This window comes from Cynara cardunculus (assembly GCF_001531365.2).
Source record: "Cynara cardunculus var. scolymus isolate 2C chromosome LG 3, CcrdV1, whole genome shotgun sequence".
Classification (NCBI taxonomy): Eukaryota; Viridiplantae; Streptophyta; class Magnoliopsida; order Asterales; family Asteraceae; genus Cynara; species Cynara cardunculus.
In genome coordinates this window covers 3,920,816-3,947,577 of record NC_037530.1, presented here as the reverse complement: position 1 = coordinate 3,947,577, position 26,762 = coordinate 3,920,816, and the positions used below count along the sequence as shown (strand labels likewise).

The window sequence follows — 26,762 nt, the reverse complement described above, 5'->3', positions numbered from 1 at the left end:
ACTTATCTTTCCGCAAACAATCTTGTAAAATCTGTATTGATCTTCTTTATCAATATATATTTTAAATTTGAAAATTGTGTTTGTATTCATCCCCCCCCCTTCTACAACCTGTTTAGTATTCTTGTAGACCCTTTTGGGACCAACACACCATTTTGTCACTATCCCTGGTCCGAACACCACATAGAGATATGGGTGCAAAGCTATAATATAGTACAAATGTGAAGTCCGGGAGGAATACCTTCAAGATAAATGGTGGGACTGGTTCTTCCACAGCCTTGTCTGCTGGATTTCGTGTTTACGTTTCACCCCAAATCTTACACCCGTGCTACCTTTATTATTCAGCTTTATTACTCTGCTTTATTATTTCGCTTTATTATTTTGTTATATTACCTGTGTTAACTCGAAATCAAACTAAAGTCTTCGTTTTCGTCATCTGAAATCTTTTCTTTTATTAGACTCTTACTGAACTTTTGCTCCAATCCATGTGGACGATATTCCGGTACTTGTACCACTTTATTACTTGGAAAGACGACGTTGGGCCGTATTGTATACTTGCTTTGTGGCCCAATTTCATTAGTCTGAAGGTGTGAAATATAACCGACGTTGGGCCGTATTGTATACTTGATTTGGTCGTCTTCGTATCCTCTTATTTGATTACTACTCTCATATGAACCTAAATATATATACGAGTGATTTGAAAGGAGAAACCCAAAAATGTGGGGAACAGCATAACCCTCCATCAACTATCTATCAATCTTAATCTAACAGCTATGAATAATAGCTAGCGGAATAGCGTGTTACATATGAATATGAGTCAGTCATATTTTATTTCCAGCAATTGAAGAAGGGTTCTTTCATTCTCCATTTTTTTGATATTCTCCCCGTAACCACCCCTATAGATAAATTGTGGTAGGATTAGGATTAGATAAAATCATACCCCACTCAACCTCGAACCTGTTTCCTAATCTTGTCCTGTGACCCACACCATGGGTACCGTCCTTCTGGGTCAAATTTTCATCTATGAATACATGTGTATTTGTATATATGTACGTGTACATAAAATGTGTGTGTGTAAAGAATATGATTATAGCTTTTGCTTTTAACCGATGGAAGCAATATTTATTTGTTTATAGCCAATAAGTTTGTAATTAATATTAAATCTAATAAATTAATTAATATTAAAATGAGACTAAATCTTTTAATTGTAACTAATATCAAAATTGATAAATTAAGTGAATCTGAATGATATCGAAATGGATAGATTTGGAATTTTGATGATAGAGATTTTAGTCAATAATTAATGCCAAAATTATTTACAATGGTATTAGTTAATGAAGTTGAACTAATCACCTTTTAACTTTAGAAGATTTGGTGTCATGGAAGTAGATCTTTTGGAGTATCATTGGATATGAATGATTAAGGATATAAAACCTTAATCTTTCTCAAATATTTTTTTATTTTTCCTTAAAAAATGTTACAAATAAAACTTTATTGTCATTTTTTAACATCAAGTTGTTAGCTTGTTTCAAGTGATACTTTAATGATTATGTTTCGTTCAAAAAATCAAATAAAAGAAAATATAGGGTCCATGAAAGGAAATTTTGATATATATAAGTTTAATCAAATGAGAACTAATTAGTTTGTGATAATCGTGAGGTCCAATCTCAACCACAAATCAATAGATAAATTAAGAAATTTATAATTATGGTAATTTTTAATTAAAATTTTAATGCAAGGACATTTTATGTATTTTCTCTCCTCTCTCCTATCTCCGTCCCCCGGCTTCCGTCCCCCTGCCTCCGTCCTCCGGTGATACCACAGTGGTATCACAATGCATCTTATATGTGATTGGGTATCACACTGTGGTCGTTTGTGCGGTCAATCGGATATGTAACATAGTGGTATCACAATGCATCTTATATGTGTTTGAGTATCACATTGTGGTATCACCGGAGGATGATGGCTGGAGGCCGGAGGACGGTGGCTGGAAGACGAGGACGGAGAGAGAAGAGAGGAGAGAAAATATCTATAATATCCTTATTAAATTTTAATTAAAAATTACCAAAATGTAGTACAAGTCATTAACTCATCCAGGACCAACAATATATATTTTAAATATTATATAAATATATTTATTTATCTAATTATCTCTTGAAAATCCAAAAAATTTGTCAGTCGAAATGTATTCTAATTTTTAAACTTACTATCGATTTCATCAATCTCTCAATCAATTGATGTCATCCTCAAAATTGATTGAATTTATATATACATTTTGCATTATAACGAGTTACTGAAAACCGACATACCTCCCCTGAAACCTGACTAACCCAAACCTAAAACAATCCGAAACCTAAAATCCGGGTCTTGGTTTCCATATCTGAAATCCGATCGGGGTTTGTGGTTTGCCCACCCGAACCCGCCCGACCCGCTTGATGCATACCCCTATTGATGGTAAGGGTTTATAATCCGATAAGTGCTTATCGGGTAAAAGTCATCACCCTCACTTACCGGGCAAGACTTTTGATTTTTGTCTTCTCTCTTACCAGGTAAGATTCTCAATTGTTGTTATGTTCACTTAACAAAGTAATTGAATCGATAAGCATGCTTACCAAGGTAAGCGTTTAATAAAGGACCCAAAATCATTTTACTGTAACTAATATCGAAATCGATATATCATGTAAAATTAATAACAAAATTAACAGATTTAATATTCTAACAACAAATACTTTGGTAGATAATAACTAATGAAGATGAACCAATAGGACTTGAACTTTATAAGATTTGGTGTCATGAAAGTTGATCTTTTGGGTGTCATCGGATATGAAGGTTAAAGAAATAAAACCTTTTGAAATTTCTCAAATATATTTTATTTCATTTTCTTAAAATAATATTATAAATAAAGATAAATTGCATAACAATTTAAGATACTTTGATTTAATTTCTGTCTTGAATAATGTATTTTTAAGACCTTCATTTTGACACCTAAGACAGACATGTCAAACATTTAAGTACATGGTTTACCAAATACCTTAAAAATGTTGACTAGGATGAGGTTCTCGTTGATGTGACATTATTTTGTTATTTTTTAAATTACAAATAAGCAAAAAAGTTACTCGTCATTATTTTACACACACACATATATATATATACATATATATATATATATTTTTTTTTTTTTTGTAATATTTAATCAAACAAAAGCTTTCATGTACTTTTTTAAGGGAGATTTTCAAAAAAAAAAAAAAAACCTAACAAACTTTTTCGTTTTGAATGGTTAAACTATTTTTTATGAATTGAAAAAAAACATTAAATTTTCTCATTTTCAATGATTAAGTCTTTAAATTATTTTTTTGAATGAAAAAATCATTAAACTTTCTCTTTTTGAATGAAAAAACCATTAAAACTTTTTTATTTTGACTGATTAAGTCACTGAACATATTTATAAATAAATCATCGCACTTTAAAAATTAGTTACCTACATCATTTTAACTCGAAAAAAAATTACATTAACCAATAATACTATCGCCAACAATCCAAGGTTATGATCAGAAACCTCAAGGCCACTACTCGTGTTCTCGATTCCCAGATTTGAGTTGGTTGTTCTTGAAACCCATATCAAAATATAGATTTAGGGTTTCCCTCTACTTTTTTTCTTGATCTAGAATGCTAGGGTTTTTGAGAAACCATTATCTTAAATTTAGGATTTTGATTCATGATTTTTTTTTTTTTTGAGATGCAAAGAATTTTTTTGGCTCATTTTAATGTTGCTTCTCTTTGTATGAAATGAATTGCTAAGTTGTTAATCTTTATTAGCTTTTGTTGTTATGGTAAATCCCTCTGCTTTGTTTGATGTTTATGACATCCGAGTAATATTTTTTTATTTTCGATTACATATTTTTAAATGGTCCACTTGTTCGACAAAAGATCGTGTGCAAGAATAGGAGTTAAAATAAGAAGAGATCTGGACACATTATCACTTTTAATCTCACCTTCACTTCATGAATGACGCGTATCACAAGAATTGATCCGCTACATCTCGGTGCATTGCTTTAATGTTGATCTTCAATTACGTTGATCAAGTATGTAAAATATTTGATCACTAAGTTGGTTGTCATATCATTCTCCACATCAGGTATCATAAATAAGGTTCTAAAAGTATGTTACCTAAAATATTTGATATGTCACTAGGTATCATAAAGAAGGTTCTAAAAGTACGTTACCTAAAATATTTGATATGTCACTAGGTATCATAAAGAAGGTTCTAAAAGTACGTTACCTAAAATAAAAATTCGACTCATATACGTTACATTTTCATGTCATTAACTTATAAATAAAATCTTAATGACACTTTCTGAACATCAAGTTGGTCACAAAAGGTAATATATTATTTCAACTTTGAATTAGTTATTTAACAATGCGAATAAAAAGAAATAGACAAAACACGCAATTCAATTATGTGTTTAATTAAACAAAAATAAAAGAATTTAACCAAGTGGCAAGACAAATTAAAAACGATTATTAATGTATTTAATAAACATGGGACTGAACAAAAGTTAAATAAAATAATATGTTAGTTTATATAAATAATAAATGGATAACACAACTTTTATAAAAATCAACTGCCACCAATCAAACGAAAGCCTTACTTATAGTGCAACTGCATTAACAAATAAATGTGAGGGTACACATAATGCAACGAGATATATTTTGATTTTGTTGTTTCGTTTTTTTTTTGTTTCGGTGGATATTATAATATGGTTTTATTTAGTTTTGAGAAAAAAAATTTGATTTTATTTCTAAATGAAATATAAAAATGAAAATATATCATAAAAGTTTGAAAAAAAAATATTAATATTAATATCAAACTAACTATTTAAAATTTCTCCTTTTTTTGTGTAATTTCTTTAATTTATTTTTTTATTATAATTTAATTTGGATTAATGACGAAGTTATTTATTTTGGTTTAATAGTATAATTTTTTATAAAAATAATAATTAGGTAGTTTGTTAGAACTCAATAATTATCCTAATTATATTCTGGATCTTTTATATTTAAAATGAGATGTTTATCTTTTATTTGATTATGTTTCTCTGTATTTAGTTACATGAATTCAAACATGAAGTTTTAATAAGTTGTACTTACACATAATTTACTTATAATTTGAATTTTAAGTAATATGCATCAATAAATAGTACGTCATGTATAAAAAATGGTTTTTAAGAGTTTTTGTCAAATGCTTTATAATATAGTATAGATATGACACATATTTTATTTATTAGCGTCTATCCGTGCAACTTTTATAAATCTCATAAATTTAGGAAAAGAAAACCTCTAATCAATATCTTTCATGTTCATCGTTAATTATTGGATGTCTGATATGATTTGATAATTTCAAATCACTTTAATTTTATCGTTTCATTTGACTTTTTATGTTGTTATTGTGAGAAAAACCCCTAACAAAATTTGATTTTGTTTGCAAATTTAAGTGAAAAAATTATTTTAAAAACAGCTATCAGGTAATGATTTCTCCTTCGTAAAATATTACATTCAAATGATTTTTATGTTACCATTAACCATGTTATATATAATCGGTTAGAAAATTAACTGATATATATATATATATGTGTGTATATACACACTATATTATAAAGCATTTGGTCCAATCTCTTAAAAACAACTTTCAAAGCATTATATATTAATATCTAATGTTAAATTACTTAATTTTCAAGTTTACAAATTCTCAATAATTTGGTACAACCTATTAAACATATCTTCTCATCCCTAATATATCAACTTCCAACAGATTCTCATATTTATCAGCTTCACCCACATCCTTCTATTAGTTGATTGCTTTATCCATATCCTTCCGTCTATCTATTTCAATATATTTAGATAATCTTCATCAGGTGAATTGATTCATCCATATCCTTCTACCGATTTCAACAGGTTTGGATAACCTTCATCAGATAACGATTCAACAGATTTAGACGGATATACATATCGTTTTTCATTTCTATCACATCTTCTACTCGTATATATTCAAAGCAGGTTCTTCAGGATACAGACGGATTCCAAGCTTTCCAGGGTTAGTTTCCTTCAATCTTTTGTTTTTGTTTTCGATTTCAGTTATCTACACTATACATCTTCTCTATGATATTTTTTTTTATTCAAACCGAGTCAACATCTTTCAAAGTTCATTTCCTTGTTTTCTTCAATCTTTTGTTTGTTATTCAAGATTCAATTTATAGGGTTAATTTTTGTGATGAAGCGTATGCATCAATGAAAAAATGTTCTCCTTTGTGATTAAAGACACAATGATCAGGGGTTAGTACTCATATGATAGTAGAATCCAGATATTTCATTTATCTATCTATCTATATATATATATATATATATATATATATATATATATCAAAAACTTAAAACTTCATGTAGCAAGAAAATTAATTTAATTCAACCTTGATTGCATACTCGATTTTAAATACTTGTGTAAGTACTAGAGATGTAGAGATGTGCATCATATACACATGCACTTACAGACATATTTACACACCGCAATTCATCCATTCTCCACATTTTGTCAACATTTTACAGATGTCGGATTTCCATCTTCGTACCTCTCCAAACAATCACATTTAGAATAAAACGATGTTATATTGAACATACTTTCCCTCAACATATCATAACTTTAACAAAATCTCAAAATAAAAATAAGGGTACTTTTGTGTTTAAGGTAAAATTGTATGATCATTGTTCTCGTTTGCTAGACGAAAGGAATTTTATGGTAACCATAACCTGATGTACCTGCCAGTGTTTCAAGAAAATCTTGAATGACAAGGGATGACATTTTCAAAATTAACGTTTGGGATCGTTCAATCCCTATGTGAAAGAATAGCAAGGTGTTGCAACAACACAAATGTCAACTTGATCAACCCTCTTGTGAAATGTGCGGTACTAACTATCGCACGAGTTTTCAAGAATACAATGATCTGATTTTAGAGGAAATCACGTCATCACCAAGTCTATTATAGTTTTATCAGCCCTCTTGTGAACTGTGCGGTCCTAAAACTCTATTATTTTTAAAAACAAAAAGACAAACAAAAATTTCCATCAAGTGAAAGCTATATATAAGACATTGTTATATGATATAATATAAGAAAGAATGGATGATCCATTTGTTTGTAGGACAAATCATGGTTACATTGAACATATGATGTCATTGTGCAATACAAGAATGTGACAAGTCAATGCCAACTAAAGGTGCACCAGCAACATAGCATATGGGGTGGTGGGCAATCAATCGGTATATAAGATGATGGAACATATTGCATGTATGGCTGTAAACGAATCGAACGTTCAGCGAATCGTTCGTGAACCGTTCGGCGGGAAGTTCGTTTATGTTCGTTTATTTACTAAATGAACGAACATGAACAATTTTTTTTATAACATGAACAAGAATCTCGTTCGTTCATTTATGTTCGTGAACGTTCGTTKAYRTTCGTTTATATATTAAATTTAATATATAATCTTTTATTTATTTACTTTGAATTCAAATAATATTTATTTATGTTCGTTTAGCCCGTTCGTTTATATTCGTTTAGCATGTTAACGAACGAACATAAACGACGACGAACACACCTTATTTCTAAACGAACGAACACGAACACAAAGATTTTCGTTCGTTTACCGTTCGTGTTTGTTCGGTTAAATTAAACGTACGAACATAAACAAACCTCCGTTCATGTTCGTTCGGTTTGTTTATAGCCCTAATTGCATGTGTGACCCCTTTCATTTCTTAAGAAAGTTTATGTCATTTCTCCTTTCTAGATAGTGCTTTCTTTTTCTATCTAAATCCCTCCCCCCCTTCCCACATCAATGGATCTTTGTTTCCATTAATTATATATATATATATATATATATATATATACATTAGAATGGTACTTGCGCAATACAGCGAGATACATCTCGATTTTAATGTTTTATTTTATTTTTTGTCTCTGTTGATGTTATAATACGATTTTATGTATTTTTAAAAAAACAATAATGATTTTATTTTTGAATAAAATATAAATTTGAAAAAAAAATATTAATGTTAATATTAAATCAACTATTTAAAAGTTCTCATTTTTATGCAGTTTCTTTAATTTATATTTTTATTATAATTTAATTTAAGTTTAATAATGAAATAATTTATTTTTGGTTTAATAATATAACATTTTATAAATATAATAATTAAGTATTCTGTTAGAACTCAATGATTATCCTAATTATATTTTAGATTTTTTTATATTTAAAATGAGATGTTTATCTTGTATTTGATTATGTTTATTTGCAGTTAGTTACACGAATTCAGATATGAAATTTTAATAACTTGTACTTACGCACAATCTACTTGTAATCTTGAGTTTTAAGTAATATGTATTAATAAACAGTACTTTACACATAAAAAATGGTTTTTAAGAGTTCTTATCGAATGCTTTATAATATAGTATAGATATACATATATATACACACACTTCTTTTCATGTTTAGGTTTTTATAGATGAATTATAGATTGTTTAAACTTTTGTCAGATGTTTTTTAAAAGAATGATAGAGAATATTATATCATCTTTTAAAGTTGCATCAGTGTCGACTAACGCCATGTTTGTTTCTATGAAAACGTCCTCAAAGCTGAAATAAAAATAAAGCATATAAGGTGAGTTGAGAATAACGGAAAGGACCACAACCCAACTTGCATGATTCAACTAGGGTCTTTAAAAGAAGTTAGGGGTCGTTTACTAAACACTTGCTTGGTAAGCAGTGGCGGATCCAGGATTTTGGTCTAGTGGGGGCACCTTTAAGATAGCTTAAACGCCCACAAAGTCGTCTGATGTGTTTTTAGCCTTATTCCATCATTCCAAGAGATTTTTGAAGTTTTTTGGATTATTTCGAGGGATTTTTAAGGGTTTTTTTTTATCAATTTCGATGAACTTTTCAGTTTTTTTGTTGATTTCAAGATACTTTCTTTAGTTGGTGGGGGCCTAACAAGAAATTACGGAGGAAAACCATGGTAAAAAGTAAAAAAAAACAACTTTTACCCTTAGAAAATTCATTTTTTTTAATTTTTTAGTGAGGGCCTTTCCCCCCACCTTTTACAAGGTACATCCGCCCCTGTTGGTAAGTGTTTAACGCATAAATTTCTTCATTGGATGAACATGAAAAGAGCCAAGAATATATCTTACCAGGTAAGAGCGATGAGAAAGATGGAGAGTCTTACCCGGTAAGTATGACGACTCTTACCCAGTAAATTATCGTATTCAATATGTTTTGATATACTAAAATCTTAAGTGTCCTATCTAATGATGTTGTATTAAGTTTATATGACGTTTTTTGATGTCGTAATAAGTTTTTTAGGACACTTTTAATATAAAGCGTCTCATCATCAACTTTATAGGACACTATTTGAAAAAATGTCCTATAAAAACAAGTGTCCTATAAAAAATTGAGTTTATAGGACAATTTCTCAAAAGTGCCCTATAAAGTTGCTAATGCGACACTTTGTATTAGAAATGTCCTTAAAAACTTGTTAAGATGCTCAAAAGTGTCGTATAAACTTATTACAACACCTTTAGATAGAACACTTTATATTTTGGTTCTATAAATTAAGTCCTATAAAGCAGTCTATTATGACACTTAAAGATTGGAGGTGTCCTATAAACCCAATTTTGTTGTAGTGTATGCAACATTCAAGAACCAATGAATTAAGATTATGCCGAAAACATGGACCTAATCTCACCTAAAAATACATAAAAAAGAAGACCATTTAAATATGTATCCATTATACAATAAATGCATAAACCTTCAGTCTGAACCGTCTAGCTCATATGGTAGTAAGTAATATCCAAACGTAAGGTGAGCTCAGTTGGGATATTAGGCGATAAGGAATGGAAATAACTGAATCAATAATTGAGGTTGTTTGGTACGGTACAATATGACTTATTAACCCTACAATGAATAACGACCATTCCTCATAAAACTTTGGAGGGGTATGAGCGGAACGAACGAGACATCACATTTGGTAACATTCTTATCGTATCAAAACCCCTTTCACTTTTGAAATTGCCTATCCTCTATTCGTTAAACTGCCTCATACCCTTGTTGATCAATGGCTTTGTCGACACGCAATGACCATTCTCATTCCTTGGTATCAATCAGACAAAAGCAACGCAATTACCAGTCTCATTCTCTAGTATCAGTCAGTTAAAAACCAATGCAATGACCGTTCACATTTTTCAACATTCTCATTCTATTTCCCTAATACGAACGAAACGCCCCTTTATTATGTCAAATTTCTTTCATAAATCATAGGTGATTATCATGTAATATTTTAAAATAAAATCAAATCACATGGATTTCATAAAAACCAATATTAATGTGAATCTAAAAACACATCAACATATTATTGATACTTGGTCAAAATCATTAACAAATCAATAATTAATATTTGGGCCAATAAGAGGCACCTTAACGTGGACTGCCAGGTTTTTTATTTCACCTCTGCCCAAAAATGGTCATGGGCCTCCCATATCAATCATCTTTTTTTATTTGATACATGTATAGGGGCCGTTTATCAAACGCTTACTCGAGTAAGTGAACATCAAGTCACATTACCTTATCGAATAAATATGGTAATGATTAAGAATCTTACCGGTAAGAGCGAGACAAGGACCAATAGTCTTACTCGGTAAGTGAGAGTAACGACTCTTACCACGGTAAACGCTTACCGGGTAAATTGTTGCATATGATACCGTTTTGGTGGACTAAAATCTTATCAGGTGAGTGAATAATAATGTTAAATTTTACTGGGTAAGTATTTGGTAAATAGCCCCTAAATAAGTATAACGTATATGGTCAAGAATGGGTCTACACCAGGTTGGTCTTAAATTGGTCCTCTAAAACAGGGCTGGTCGGTCCAGGTCTGGTACCAACAAAAAATTCTAAAACCTATTTCGGCTCGGTAACCGGTCCGGTCCAGGGTCCAACGCAGTTCTTTCTTTAAATTATTTTTTACACAAACATGTTACTATAATCATGATGTTAGAAATTTAGTATTGAAATACATTCTAAATAATATATTTAAGTAAAATTTTGAAATACTTAAAAACGAACCAGAAAATTTTGTATTGTAAGTTATAAAAACTTTAAAAGAAACTGAAAATCGACGATCTCAGTCCCAGTCCCCGTACCGGGCCAGGTCTTGAAATTCTATATAATGTGTAACCGATCCTAAATTGTTAGGCCATAACAGGTCCTAATTAGTCTCGATCTCTATCCATCTCGGGTCCATGCCCAACTTGACCATCTCTTAAATACAACTGATCAAATATCTTTGCGTTCATTCTCAAAGTTGTTCGTCATTATTTTCGCACCACTATTTCTATGACCAAAAAATGACCCTTTTTATTGATTTTAAAGCTTTTGAGTTCATTTTATTTTGGCAAGTGTAATCCTTTTTTTAACATGTTCATAAATTAATAATCTAGTTAGGATAAAAATTAAAAAATGAATAATTTAAAAATTAGTCATTAATTTACTTTTTATGTGTTTTTAATAAATCAAATCTAATTGTTGCACTTAATTTTCATCTAAAAAGTAAAGTTTGGCTACAAATAAAATGCTTAAGATGAACGTTTGGTATGGATACATGTCTTTATTGTCCGATGAATGAGAAAAACGTATAATAACTCAACATGTAAGTACCTTAATGGATTGTAAGTGCTTATTAGGACTTCACAAATGTGATATTGGTATTTTTAGTTTTCTAAATGTCAACTAAAAAATGATTACCTATTTTGCAGTAGCTGAAATTCATATAAAGTTCAGTCAAAAATAACTAAAATACTCTTAGATTGTATTTGCTTGTTGGTCCAAAAATATATAAATAAAACTTTTATCTAGTCAAAAAATATTTGAACTTCGAATTAAAAAAAAAGGGGTTCGTCGAGGGTGCTTGAAAGGGGTGTTACGGATAATGACTCACAAAGAGAGGGAAGATGACATAGATGAGTTAGAAGATGGGAGTGGCGGCGATCAATGGTGGATCCAAATTTTTGGTGATGGAGGCGAGACTCAGGAAAATTTATCGGCAAGGAGCAGGAATGATCGGGTAACTTTTTCAGGGTTCATTCTTTTATAGGATTTTACTGAAGGCAGTTGACTGTTTTGGTTGTGCATATAGTTAGTGTTGGAATCTTAAAAGTTATAGAAACTATTGGAGTTGAATGTCATTATTTTTGAAAATTTTGACTTTTGATTTTTTATTAAAGATGCTTTTAATTAACCATTTCATCCAGAGACAAAACTCTAGTACACTCAAAGGTGTGCTTGTTTGACCAAAAAAAACCTCTAAATGGTTCTATGAGTATCTGAATTGTTCTGCTTCCAAAGGTTCCCCGTATCATTAAACGACCTCCACGTGCCCCACTATTTTCCTTCCTTTCTTCTCGTCAAATCTATTGAGTGTCCCTCCTCGTCAAATCTTCTCCTCATTGTTGTTGGTATGCATGTCGTTGTCATTCCCTGCTCATTGATTTAAATTGTTGGTCGTCCTCCTCTTCTCATCAATTTTATATTGGTATCTCGATTCATTTTCTTTTTCATTTCCCTTTATGGAGATCTCTAGTATCTTGATTAATTCCTCTCTCCTTACCCAATACTCCTTAGAGATCTCTGGATCTCCCCAAGGACCGATCCCTGAGGTAGGTGGGGAGGTAGGTCTAGGCAGTGAGCTCGAAAAAGACACTAGGGTACCAAAGTTTACCCACCTACCTCAGGGATTGGTCTCTGGTTTTGATTCTTCTTCTGATTCTTCTAACAATGAAGATGACTCATCGGATGATGGAGAGCCAATTATTGTTGACTCCACATCCTCTTCAGAAGATTCTGACTCATAAAACGATGACGACACGTTCAATGATGTTGAATGCCTACCCAGTCACATCGAAGCGCTGCCTGAGATCACAGAGTCTAGCACGGAAGAAGAATCGATCCATGATACTTTTGTCATGGATCTTGATCAACTCGTCTCAACAACGTTGGGTGATATAAGGATGGATAAAGGTGTAGTTGAAAATGAAGAGAGGGTGAGTGACAAGACGGGGCGAGAGATACAGTCAAAAAAACGTCAGGACCGTTCCCAAACCACCATAAGTCGGGTTACCACATCTACTATTGGGTCTCATCCGTTGGGATCCGGTATTGAACAAGTCGTAGTGGACCTAGCTACGCAATCACACACCCCTCCCGTCCATTCTAGCAACTCCCAATAGGTGTTAGTTTCATCAGATCACGGGGATTTATCAAATCTGTTATCCACATCTCACTCGGAGAATGTTGATATTGAAATCAGTAGACCACTGTCCCAGTCCACGACTTCTTTCTTGCGTACATCTAGTCTAGAGCCTGATACAAATATTAGGACATATACACCTGGAGCATCTGTTGCTCAACCAACGTGTTGATCATCTCTCTCAGTGATTTGATGATAATCTATTTTCACTTATACGTTGTATTTATGTTTCTGTTTTTTCAGTTCCAACGACCTTCACTGAGTATGTTCAGTGATCGCTGAAGAACTTGCATTGTAAATCTATCAGAGACAGCAATACTTCAAGAAGACAACACTCACACCAAAGAGCTTTCAGCAAACGTCGAAGACTGAAACTGAAGATTAGAGACTGGTGAGTACGTGATCTGAAGCGGTATTCAGTGATTACAAGTCTGTCTACATATGTGTGAAGACTGCTCAAGCTTCAGCGAATGATGAAGAGACCTTCAGGTCATTCCAGCATTCAGCGATCAAAGGAAGCTTGCTTAGCACGATTGTTGTTGTCTTGTCCTTATACACACAAAGGACAAACACCATACCCTTATGAAAGTTGGTACGGTACGGAGCCGACTAGTCGACTCTATTGTCCATCAATTTAGGTAAGGATGTCTGCTCTTGAATAATGTTTGTACTATTCACTGTAGCAAAGGACAAACCTTCCTCTCAAGACTTGACACGCACTCTAACCCTACCATATTGCATTAAATGAACATTTAATGCACTGGGTATAAATAGAAGTGTTTCTTCTCTATGCAGAGTGCGCGTAACTCACTCTCTAACCCTAATTCTTCTTACTTCAAGCATTTTCTAGCTTAAGTAAAGGATCTTCTCTACAGCATTTATTTTCTTGTATTTGCTAAGACTTATGTGTAACTAAAGATTGTTTAGATACGTTTTTATCACCTTATCTTTCCGCAAACAATCTTGTAAAATATGTATTGATCTTCTTTATCAATATATATTTTAAATTTTAAAAAAAATATTGTGTTTGTATTCATCCCCCCCTTCTACAAACTGTTTTGCTATTCTTGTAGACCCTCAAGGGACCATCACAACGGTTCTTAGTGAACACGCCGGAACATCCCGAGGGTGTCTTCTACAGAAACTTCACGAGAATGGGATAGAAATCCTATCAGTGTTACATTATTGCCAACACTGAATGTAGGTCACACAGTTGATTCTGTTGCGTTAACAGGAAGGCTAAGTGTCCCTGGTAGTCATTTCCCCGAAATAGCTATGCAGATGTTGGCTGGTGCTCTTGTTTCCTTTCAAACTTTAATGCACAACCAGGTGGATGAACTACGGTGACTACTGAAGGGCAAATTGGTCATGGAACACATGAGTCGACTACTGAAGGGTAAATCGGTCATGGAGCACGTGAGACGTGAGTCCGACTCCATAGCCACAGCGACCACCTACTCCTGATCCTAGACAACCAACTAAGTGCTCAACTAAATAACTGAAATCCCTATTATACGCTAATATGTTGTCCGAGGCAGATGAGAAAGGACAGGTGGAAGTTGACCTCAATGGCATGCTTAGGGCGCAAACCCAACCTGCGTATGTCACGAGACCGGAGTTCCACGCCTTTCAAGACGAGGTTTGAAGCAGTTTTTGCAGTCTATGTACTCAACTCAACTAGTACCATACACCATCAGAACATCTTTCCAAGCTGTGTCATAGATGATTCAAATCCTTGAAGACACGTGTAAAAGTCAGGCAGGTGGGTCAAAACAAAGACATGATGTCGGGGACGACGACCCCGATCATCATGAAAGGGAGAAAAGATAAAGATCAACTCTCAGTGCAGAACCATCACAACAACAACAGAGTCAAGGTCATCGTCAACAATCCACCTAAGTGGAACCCGAGGCAATGGTTGAAAAGTCGGAAGCTGTTGAAGGACGAATTGTTGAACCATCTACTGCTACTGTTGAGGTCCCATGATCGATCATTGGCATAGCTTCTGATGAAGAAGGGCCTCAGCCTCAAAAATCAAAGAGGAAACTGACAACTTTTTTACGTTCTCTGACGATGAAATGCTCGAAGAAAAGGACTTCGACCATATCAACGATCTCAATGAAGCCATTCTAGAATCACCACCTAGAGATCGGTCGATACCTCAACCACCACCAAGTCAGAGAACCGCGGTCCCAAGTGCTCTAGCAGCAACACATGTATCGAGGTGGAAAAGAACAAGAATCAGGGTTCCGTTCTTTGAAGATACAAAGTTCAAAGTCTTCGACAGAAGAATAGTACAATTGGATCTGGTTCGAATTCTCCAGATCACTCACCTAAACAAGTTCAAGTTATCGAGTATACGCACATGCTAAAGGCGAAGGCTCAACCACTAGAGATGGTCAAGTCAAGGCACAAGATTGTGGGGATAAATAATATATATACACTGACAGACTCGTTTTCTCAGAACTGACGACAAGGAATAGAAGTTCTCAGAAGCTAACTTTAGGCATTTATCTTTCGAAGACTTTGAGACCATGTACCTGGACATCCATCAGTGGACTATCAAAATTGAAGACGTGCAAATAGCTCTAGAAGCTATCAAGCGCTTCATGCTCCGTTAGATAATGCTCGGGTATGTGTCGGACTTGTAGTTGGGCATCGAGAGCAATCAACCAAAGATAAACCTATTGAAGCTAAATCAGAGTCATGAAGAAATAGAGTCCTTGCCTTTGTTCTTGATAATAGAGCAGCCCGAGTTTGGCATTGTGTACTCCAACAACATCGGAGAAAAGAAGTTCATATGCTTCAACGAGCTACCAGGCTATTCCAACGGAACATAAAGCTCATCAAACTGAAGTTGTCAAACAAGCTGGAGCTGGATAGAAAAGGACTAGATAAGCTCAACCTACATGACAAGAACTTGATGTTGAATGCTTTGGACTTGATTGACAAGAAGCTGGAGTATCGAAGGATTATACGCAAATTTGAGACATATTTTGGCCATCGTTCGAGAAGACGAAGATTTGTCTAAAAGCTGCTTTATTGCAAAAGGGGGAGAATGTTAGGTTTTATATTGTGTTTATAATATAATAGAAGGGCATAAAATGTAAATACCTTTATGGCATAAATAGCTACCTTATTTATTGTAATTATCAGCTTATTATTGAGAACGTCGTCCAAGGCAAAAACAATATTTTGTATTCCATATTTTGAATCTATAGACAAGCCGACCGATTTGATCTTGCATTGTGTAATTGTTACTTCATTGTTTCTTGTAATCATCTAGGTAAACAACACATATTTTTTTGTATAATTTGTTTCATTAAAAATTTAATTATATTTAAAATAATTCAAATATAAAATATGGCATTTATCATGTATTTGATTATGTTTATCAAGTAACTATATTAATTCAAATTTGAAGCGTGTTTATCAAGTATTGATTATGTTTGTCATTAGTTATATGAATTCAAGYATCAAGCTTTAAAAAGTTGTGCCACTACATCACTAACATGTAATATTGGATTTTAAATAACGTGCTTTGTTTAATTAACGATACTAAATACGTAAAATTGTTTTTTAAGATTTTTCTTCAAATATTTTTTAATATAATATAAATAATGTACGATAAAGTAAAATAACTTTTTTTCCCTCAAAAAGTTTTATTTTACATTTAAAAGATAATACACACCAACACCACCAAAAAGAAATCAAATACATGACATAAATTTTTTGATTAATCTGGATATTCTTCAGGACAATCATCTGCTTTACAGATAGTCTGGAGTTACCGCATTTGAACCTTCATGGCCATAAGGGGATTTTTATTTTTTCTTGGATTTGAACCTGAGACTTCTTGATACTTTTGATCTTTGGAGTCAAGCTCAAACCAATCAGGCATCACTTTTGTGGTTAAAAGAAAAGGTTTAATTGACATAAATTGAAACCTAAACATTAATAAAGGGCATTCAAAGGACAACCAGACTCGTATCACCAACTCAAACAAAATCGAAATCAATAACCGAGATATGTTTTGAACAAACAATTTGGTATTACTTTCTTTTTCCATTTGTTGAAGCAAAACTTTGTATAAACTTATTGCCATTTGAACTTTCTTTGACCTGATGGCATGTAATTAGATGACACAAATCTTTCACCGTGGCTTCTTCTTCGGATTCCGTCTTTCTATCATTTTCATATTAGGGCATGATAAGATTGCAAGACAAATTCTTTATCTTGTTCATTTTCTTTGAAAACAAAATTCCGTTAGTCTTTTAGTTACAATTTTTTCTTCGACCATTTTCAGAAATTTCTCAAACAAGTCCCCACAAAAGCACAAACCCACCCACTTCGACAACTTCGACAACGATACATAGCTTTGTTTTTAATAAAAAAAATCAAGTATTTTAAATATGAAAGGAATATTAATTTATAAATGTAGAAAGTGAATTATATTTCTTTTTTTTATTAACCTGGATATCCAACCCGCTATGCGAGCCGATTAATCCCAAGACGATCACCTGCTTTGCAGATAGCCTGGAGTCATCGCATTTGAACCTCCGTGGCCACAAGGGGATTTTTATTCCTCCTTGGATTTGAACCTGAGACCTCTTGATACTTTTGATCTTTAAAGTCAAGTTCAAACCAATCAGACACCATCTTAATCTTAATGGTGAGTGAATTATATTTCTTGAAATCTTTGTCATTGAAAGATAAATTCTTATGTCTTTGAAAAAGAAGGATTTTGAGCTCTTTTCACATGCAAATACACTTTTAACATTTGTCTCAGATACCATTCCAGAGTCTCCATCAATCAATTCCGTAGACTTTTAGACCATTGACCCATGGAACCATCCTCGCTTTTTGACGTTTTCAGATCGATCCAATTGGCCCCAAATCTGTTGTTTCCACACACAAAAATCCTATCGACTCCATAAATTTCAACTCCCATTTAGCTTTTAGGGTTTGTGGAACACAGTTTCTTCAGAAATCACAGTGAATTTGGGGAAAAGAAATATGCGATGAACCTGGACGGGATTCGAGCTTGATTTTCATAAATGGTAAAATATTATTCTCTTTTTCTTTGTTCATTGAATAGGGTTTCTTTTAATGGATTATTTTATTGTAAATATGAGATCACATGAACCATCAGTTGTGCTTTGGTGGATATCTAATTCTAGGGTTCTCATAGGATACCCTCACAAACAACCCCTAATCTAGATAACCCGACTAATCTCAGAACGACCACTGTCCGGAGTCACCGCATTTAAATCTCTGTGGTTTTTTATTATTCCTTAGATTTGAACCTGGAATCTTCTGTCACTTTTGACCTTTGAAGCTCAAACTCAAATCAATCAAACAACACCCTTGTGATTTACATCCCCCTTATTCGGATTCTGATTGCTTATAACTTTCACTTGGTTTTTTTTCTCGATTAATCTCATAAGGAAACCTATAAGAAAGAATTTAAGGCCGAGTTTTTATTCATGATCCTTGGTAGTTTTGGGAAATTGATTTAATTATTTTCATTTAACTACAACTAATTATAAGTAAACACACAAGACTTTGAAAGCGTTTTTGGATCAAAATCAATATCTTTTATTGTAAAAAACAAGCAAATTTAAAAATTGTTGTACAGTTGAATTATTCTTTTAGATAAAGCACATAGACCAATATATCACATCATAAAATGGAATCGAGGGATGAAATATATGTGGAACAAATGATTTTTGTGGCATATTTGTATATTTTACTGTAATCAAATTATGAATGGGTCAAATATGTCTTAGGGGCCGTTTACTTAAATGAATACCGTTAAGAATCAACACTGTAATTTATTTTATCGGGTAAGATTGTAGTACATCAAAACGTATTTTATGTAAAAATTTACCTGGTAAGCACTTACCCGGGTAAGAATCGTCACCTTCACTTACCGGGTAAGACTCTTAGTTCTTATCATCGCTCTTACCGGATAAGTTATTGTCCATTGCCATGTTCATCCGATAAAAAAAATTGTCCAATAAGTACTTACCGGACAAGCGTTTAATAAACGACCCCTTACATTTATTGGGTACCTTATTTTAGTTGACCAAATTAAGTGTGTATGGTATTGAGGTAAGGGGGACCCTTCATACCATTTGTAGGCATATATATTGAGATACAACCACTATGAATGGTGGTCATGGAAGCAATATGTATGGTATGGTGTACGAATCTAGGAAAAGCCAAACACATCTTTGCTCAAAATAAGTACAATTTCTCGAAGCTATAAAAATCTCTTGTGGGCCCATTTAATTCAAATTATCGTGTTATTTTATTCATTTAAAATATTTAAATATAACTGTTCATGTTAGAAAACTTTTACGTGTATTTATATACTGTTAACTTAACGAATGATATAACGAGTAACTGATAGATGGTAAAGAAAATTTAGATGTGAAGAGATGGATTAGTGATTGGAAAGGCACGTATACCTCTTCTCGGAACGGAAATTCTCAAATCCAAATTAAGAAATGTTACAACGTTGACAGCATTAGATGCGTTCAACTTTAATTGCATGGCGTACAAATTTGACTGCATGATGTACAACCATCAATGCATAACTTTCGTGGCATTACGAACAACTTTCATGTTGTATGGCCTACCTACAGTTTTCATTGCACGCTATACAACTTTAGTAGCACAGTGTACACTTATATTTAAAGTAACGTGTTCTTAGCCATCAAAATTGATTGTTTTGGTCTCTTATACTTTAAAAGTAGGAATTAGTTTAAAGACGAAAATAACAATAAATTATAAATCATAGAGTCGAAAATCAAAAAATTTAAACTTGTAATTGCTCTTATCTATATTATATTATAAAGCATTTGGCGAAAACTCTTAAAAACTACTTTTTATGCATGAAGTACTGTTTATTGATGCATATTACTTAAAATTCAAGATTTCAAGTAGATTGTGCTTAAGTACAACTTATTAAAGCTCTATCTTTGAATTCTTGTAACTAACTACAGATAAACATAATCAAATACAGGATAAACATCTCATTTTAAATATAATTAAGATAATCATTAAATTCTAACATAATACTTAATTATACCAAAACACAAGAACTTTTGAAAAGACTAGAAAAGTACTCGTGCAATGCAGCGAGACACATTTCAATTTTAATGTTCTATTTTATTATTTGTCTATGTCGATGTTATAATACGATTTTATTTGTTTTTAAGAAAAGCAATAATGATTTTATTTTTGAATAAAATATAAATTTGAATATATCATAAAAATTTGAAAAAAAAATATATCAATATTAATGTCAAATCAATTATTTAAAAGTTCTTATTTTTTATATAATTTATTTAATTTATTTTTTTATTATAATTTAATTTAAGTTTAATAATGAAATAATTTATTTTTGGTTCAATAATATAATATTTTATAAAGATAATAATTAAGTATTATGTTGGAACTCAATGATTATCGTAATTATATTTTAGATTTTGTATATTTAAAATAAAATATTTATCCTGTATTTGATTATGTTTATCTGCAGTTAGTTACACGAATTCAGATATGGAGCTTTAATGAGTTGTACTTACGCACAATCTACTTGCAATCTTGAGTTTTAAGTTATATGCATTAATAAACAGTACTTTACGCATAAATAGTGGTTTTTAAAAGTTTTTGTCAAATGTTTTATAATATAGTATAGATTAATTTGATAATGATATCGATATATTTTTTTCAACAATTTTTAATACATTTTTAAATTTATATTTTATTTAAAAATAAAAACATTATCTTTTTCTCAAAAACACATAAAACCGTATTATATCAAACACAAAAAGAGAATAAAATAAAACACTGAAATCAAGATATATCTCGATTAATTCCACGAGTACCCTTAGATTAGGGAATTATATCCTCCGAGCTGAGAAATGGAATTTGTTCTATTAATTAATTTCACCAATTTGTATCAATCACAAGCCCTATTTTTATAAATTTTAGTATCTTAATGGTATAACTTGCCGGATTTAGCATCAAACTCCAAACCACATACCAACAAAATACCATTTTCTGTAAGATTTCTATAATTAATATCAAATTGATCGATGAACAACGATTAATTAACATTCGCCTTTTCGACTCCCGTTAGGCCGTAAATTATTTCCGCACAATGCTCATCAACCGAAACTTTGAAACTTTTCCGGTTGCATGAACTAAAGGTTTCGAATTCAAATAGATAAGCATGCATACGACCTTTTACTTGTTTCAAAATAAGCAGGCATATAATCTCTGTTATATTCTGTCCAGTGTACAAAACGAACCAATATTATCAAATATTTTTTTGAAACAAATGCAATAATTTTGGTCCATGTTTTGACTTTTGTGGTTCAAAAGTCGTTTTTGGGAGCTTGAACTGTTCATGGATATTAAATAATACCTCAAAGATCATTATTATCATGAAAACGATCTTTTAGAAACCAAACAAGATTAAACAGCTACACTCGACAGGTAGCTGTTTGGATTGGTGTCATATGCAACCAAACCATCACATTCATTGAGTTCATCACCAAATAACACAAGACATAATGATCGTTTTCGTCATAACCGCTAATTTTCTACCATCGGAATACGACTGTTTGTCCATAAAAATCAAAACCGAGACCATAGAAGAACAATGAACTAAGAAGGAACTTAGCTCGAATTCTCTCATTGTGTTGGAATGAGATAATTTGGAGGGAATTATCTATTAAGTACAAGTAATTAGCATTAAGCACTTTCCATATTTGTTGATCAACACAGAAAACTTCCTTGATCTATACCGTAATTCTTAACATATAGCGCTACGGTGGCCTTACGATGGTCGACACACAAAAGGGCGTCTTAACATGATTTTAATGCCAATTTTCGTCGGTTTATCTCTTAACGACCAGTTAACAACAAAAGACTTTGGTTTTCCCTCCAACTTCTTGTTTTTCCTTCTTCTTTTCTGATGAACAATGATGATCATTAGAAACTTTGCAGGATTGCTGCTTTCACAGTTTTGAGTTAAGGGTATCGATCCCACGAAGAAAATCAGTCGGTATTCGTATTTTTGTTTTCGTGCTGTTTTATTTTCTATCAGTCTTGGTCAAAGATTAGACATGATTTTAGTTCGAGTTTCTACAAAGAAGATCATAGTAGACTTTTCTTTCTTTGAGATCCAAAAGTTTGACCTGTAATGTCGTTATTAGAACTCATATATATAATCTTGAAGTCTCATCTTTCCCAATGTCCATCTACGCTTTGCTTTCCATAATTAGAAAGCATTTTCTGGGATTTATGGATTCGATCTTCTGATTTACAGTATGTAATGCCAAATGATGATGCACTTTTGGGCCCTATTAAGTTGATGATGATATATATTTGTGTGTTTCTGATATTGACTTCATTTCATTTTTGGTGAAAAACAGTTAAATTGGTTGATCATCGCGCGACAAGGGTCTTGAAATGGATACGAGACGTTTGACTTCCTCCGATAGTCATGGACCGAATGTACCTTACATACATAAGGTTGGCATCCCTCCGAAACAAAGTCTCTTGAAGGAGTTCAAATCTACGGTGAAAGAAACGTTTTTCTCAGATGATCCTCTACGACCGTTCAAAGATCAACCAAAATCTAGAAAAATCGTGCTTGGTCTACAAGCGGTTTTCCCGATTCTTGAATGGGGAAGAAGCTATAATCTAAGAAAGTTCAGAGGTGATCTTATTGCTGGACTAACAATTGCTAGTCTGTGTATTCCACAGGTAGATTAGAGTTAGATATTCAAGATTCTTATATGATTACAATTAGGAACACAAACTAGTTATATCTGATCATTTTCTACGCGTAAATTCATTACAGGATATCGGGTATTCAAAACTTGCGAATTTACCTCCACAATATGGATTGTGTAAGCATTTTCTCCTAGACTGGTTTTATAGTCCGAATCGCTCCATATCTAACTTGTTTGAATTTTGTGTAGACTCGAGCTTTGTTCCACCTCTAATTTACGCGTTTATGGGTAGCTCACGAGATATAGCCATAGGACCTGTGGCCGTGGTCTCTTTGTTGTTGGGTACGCTTCTTCGGAAAGAATATGATCCAGATAAGGAAAAAAGTGAATATCTTAGGCTTGTATTTACATCTACATTCTTTGCTGGGATCACTCAAGCTACTCTTGGAGTTCTCAGGTATCCAAAAAACATTAATTTTCTTTTATTTGATCGAAAACAGACTTTTCTAACGATAATTTTCTGGTCCAGACTCGGGTTTCTAATAGATTTCCTATCGCATGCTGCTGTCGTTGGTTTTATGGCTGGAGCTGCCATCACCATTGCCCTTCAACAACTCAAGGGATTTCTTGGCATTAAACATTTCACTAAGGAAACTGATATCATATCAGTAATGAAGTCGGTTTTTGGATCCGTTCATCACGGGGTGAGTTTGTAACTTATTATCGCCAGCCGTCTACGCTTTCCTGAAGCTTATATATTAACGATCTCTTTAATGAATTTTGCAGTGGAACTGGCAGACAATAGTCATCGGAGCAAGTTTTTTGACGTTCCTACTTGTCGCCAAGTACATTGTAAGTCGTCACCATTCCTCGAATCATAAAACAAAAAATCTGAAGAAAGATTATCGGTCAGAGTCCCATCTTCGCTAGATTTGGACCATTTCTCCTTCACTCCTAAGGGGCTCTTTCGAAGGGTAATCTAGGGGTTCCACGTGTATTTTGACATAAATATGAAAAAGGAGAAAGAGCAAGATTTTTGTACTGATTTCTGATGATCTTGATCTACTAGTTCTAAATATTGCACCATTGTGAAACAGGGAAAGAAGAACAAGAAGCTCTTTTGGGTGCCTGCAATTGCACCATTGATCTCGGTTGTTCTATCGACTTTTTTCGTGTACATTACCCATGCCAAACAGGATGGTGTTGCAATCGTAAGAACAATATGTCCACATCCGATGTCAACTAATTACCTGCTTTCAATTTCATAAACTAATTCCCGAATTTCGTTTGGCAGGTGGGACGGATTGAGAAAAGAATCAACCCTCCTTCGCTTGACAAAATCTATTTCTCCGGTGAAAATCTACTAAAAGGATTCAGAATCGGCGCAGTGGCTGGCATGATAGCGTTAACGGTTAACTTCTAGCTCGTAAAACAGTCTTTTAAGAATCATATTGTGTTTCGTTACTTCATCCAAGATTGTTCCTTGATCTATCAGGAAGCTGTTGCAATTGGGAGAACGTTTGCTTCGATGAAAGATTATCAAGTAGATGGAAACAAAGAAATGGTGGCACTCGGAACTATGAACGTCATCGGCTCAATGACTTCGTGCTATGTTGCAACCGGTACGATTTTCTGTAAATTACTCAAATTTCAAGTCTTTAAAGCTAATAGTTTATACCCTCTTCAGGTTCGTTCTCGCGATCAGCTGTAAATTATATGGCAGGATGCCAAACCGCAGTTTCGAACATTGTGATGTCTTTTGTAGTGTTCTTGACTGTGAAATTTCTAACTCCTCTTTTCGAGTACACCCCCAATGCGATTCTATCTTCCATTATTATATCTGCTGTCATTGGGCTGATCGATTTCGATGCTGCCATTTTGATCTGGAAAATCGACAAACTTGATTTCATGGCATGTATGGGAGCGTTTCTTGGCGTGGTTTTCAAATCGGTCGAGACTGGTCTTTTGATTGCTGTAAGGATCACACCATCTTGATCCTTTTTCTGAAGTTTTGGGCGACTTTTTAGCTGGGTTGTGATCTTTATTTTGTTGAAATAGGTTGCTTTATCTTTAGCTAAGATTCTTCTTCAAGTTACGAGACCACGAACTGCGATCCTTGGAAAGATTCCAATGACGACCGTGTACAGGAACATCGGACAATACCCGGAAGCGACTAAAGTTCCTGGTGTTCTGATTGTAAGAGTTGATTCTGCTATCTACTTCTCCAACTCCAACTACACCAAAGAAAGGTAATATTTTTGTTCATTAATTTTTACTGTTAAAGAACACGTGTTGGAGTCCCATATCGGCTAGATTTTGACTATTTCTTCTCGATATATATTGGAACCTTCATTGGATGATTTAGAAGCTCTAAATCGAGGACTTTTTGCAGGATATTGAGATGGCTAACCGATGAAGAAGATAATCTAAAAGAAACATACCAACCAAAGATTGAATTCTTGATAGTTGAAATGTCACGTAAGAAGTTCGATTTCCTGCAATTCCGTTCTTGTTTTCCCGGTTCCAGTCTTTCCAATCTTTCGTCTTATATCTTGTTGGCTTGTTGCAGCCGTTACCGACATCGACACCAGCGGAATTCATGCCTTCGAAGAGTTGCACAGGAGTCTGCAAAAGAGAGAGATTCAGGTAAACTAAAACTTCTATCCAATTGCTAAATGTTCCACAACAATGCACTCGACCGATCTAAAGAAGTTAGAAAACTCCATTGATCTACAGCTTGTTCTTGCGAACCCGGGCCAAGGTGTGCTGGACAAGCTATACGCATCAGGTTTCCCTGACTTGATTGGCGAAAACAAGATCTTTCTGACCGTTGCAGACGCGGTTCACACGTGTTCACCGAAGATGGTTCACGAGGTCTGATCTATTTCGTGATGAAAGTAGAAAAAAGATTTACGCAGATAAAAAGTTCAAATGGTACCGAAATAAGGCTACACGAGTCCGTTATAGTTGTGGGATAGAGTCGAAAAATCGGACATTAGATGGTGAAAGTACATCTCTGTAGATTTTCGAAGACAGTAATACTGTTTTGATTTTGTTTATAGATGTAACGACTAACGACTGCGGTTCGAGTTCATATATACAAAGAGAAGGGTATATGAAAGAAAATATTCTCGTTCGGTGTCATACGATGTCGCAATCTAAGTCTTGCGTTTTTAATAGCTCTTATCAGATATAATGTCATCATCAACCTCGCGTATTTCTGAATCATGGAACCTAAATACCGAAAACTGTCCTTTTGTGTTACCATTTACCTTGAAAACTCAACTCAAATCTTGTCTCTTTGTTCCAATGTTGATGCCTACTATCTGTTTACATACAAGCCAAGGGATCTTAAAATGCATATATCTATCTTTAAATATATCTGCATTCGAGAACGAAATCATAGCGAAAAATGTGTCTGGACATCATCAAGCGGATACTGCTACGGAAAGAGAAGGCAAAGATGAAGAAGCGAATGAAAGAGAAAGTGAAACACGAAAAGGATAAACGGAAGAAAAGCGAAGAACTCGAGAGAAAGAAGAAGAAAGAAACAAAAGCGAAGATCAAAGGAAAGCAACAAAAAGCGAAAGCTGAAAAGCAAAGAGAACGACACGAAGAGAAGAAACGTCGAGAAAAGAAAAGAGTAGCCGAAGAACACGAACATAATAAGAGAAAACA

The 26,762-nt window shown here is 33.3% G+C and overlaps 1 protein-coding gene across 1 annotated transcript; it reads left to right on the top strand.

Moving 5' to 3' along the window:
• Positions 1 to 18,296: 18,296 nt before the first annotated feature.
• Positions 18,297 to 26,228, top strand: LOC112509537 (sulfate transporter 1.3-like). Its single transcript, XM_025114540.1, has 14 exons — positions 18,297 to 18,389; positions 22,782 to 23,115; positions 23,213 to 23,261; positions 23,334 to 23,541; positions 23,614 to 23,788; positions 23,871 to 23,936; positions 24,182 to 24,295; positions 24,379 to 24,495; positions 24,580 to 24,706; positions 24,772 to 25,058; positions 25,143 to 25,333; positions 25,477 to 25,562; positions 25,654 to 25,730; positions 25,821 to 26,228. The coding sequence occupies exons 2-14, from the start codon at positions 22,819 to 22,821 to the stop codon at positions 25,962 to 25,964; spliced, it is 1,938 nt and encodes a 645-aa protein (XP_024970308.1). The 5' UTR covers positions 18,297 to 18,389; positions 22,782 to 22,818; the 3' UTR covers positions 25,965 to 26,228.
• Positions 26,229 to 26,762: the final 534 nt, after the last annotated feature.

Coding starts and splice junctions, on each gene's coding strand:
- LOC112509537 (XM_025114540.1), top strand. CDS start 22,819: ATGGATACGAGACGTTTGACTTCCTCCGATAGTCATGGACCGAATGTA. Junction 25,059..25,142: donor AGACTGGTCTTTTGATTGCT/GTAAGGATCACA, acceptor TTGTTGAAATAG/GTTGCTTTATCTTTAGCTAA. Junction 25,334..25,476: donor TCCAACTACACCAAAGAAAG/GTAATATTTTTG, acceptor GACTTTTTGCAG/GATATTGAGATGGCTAACCG.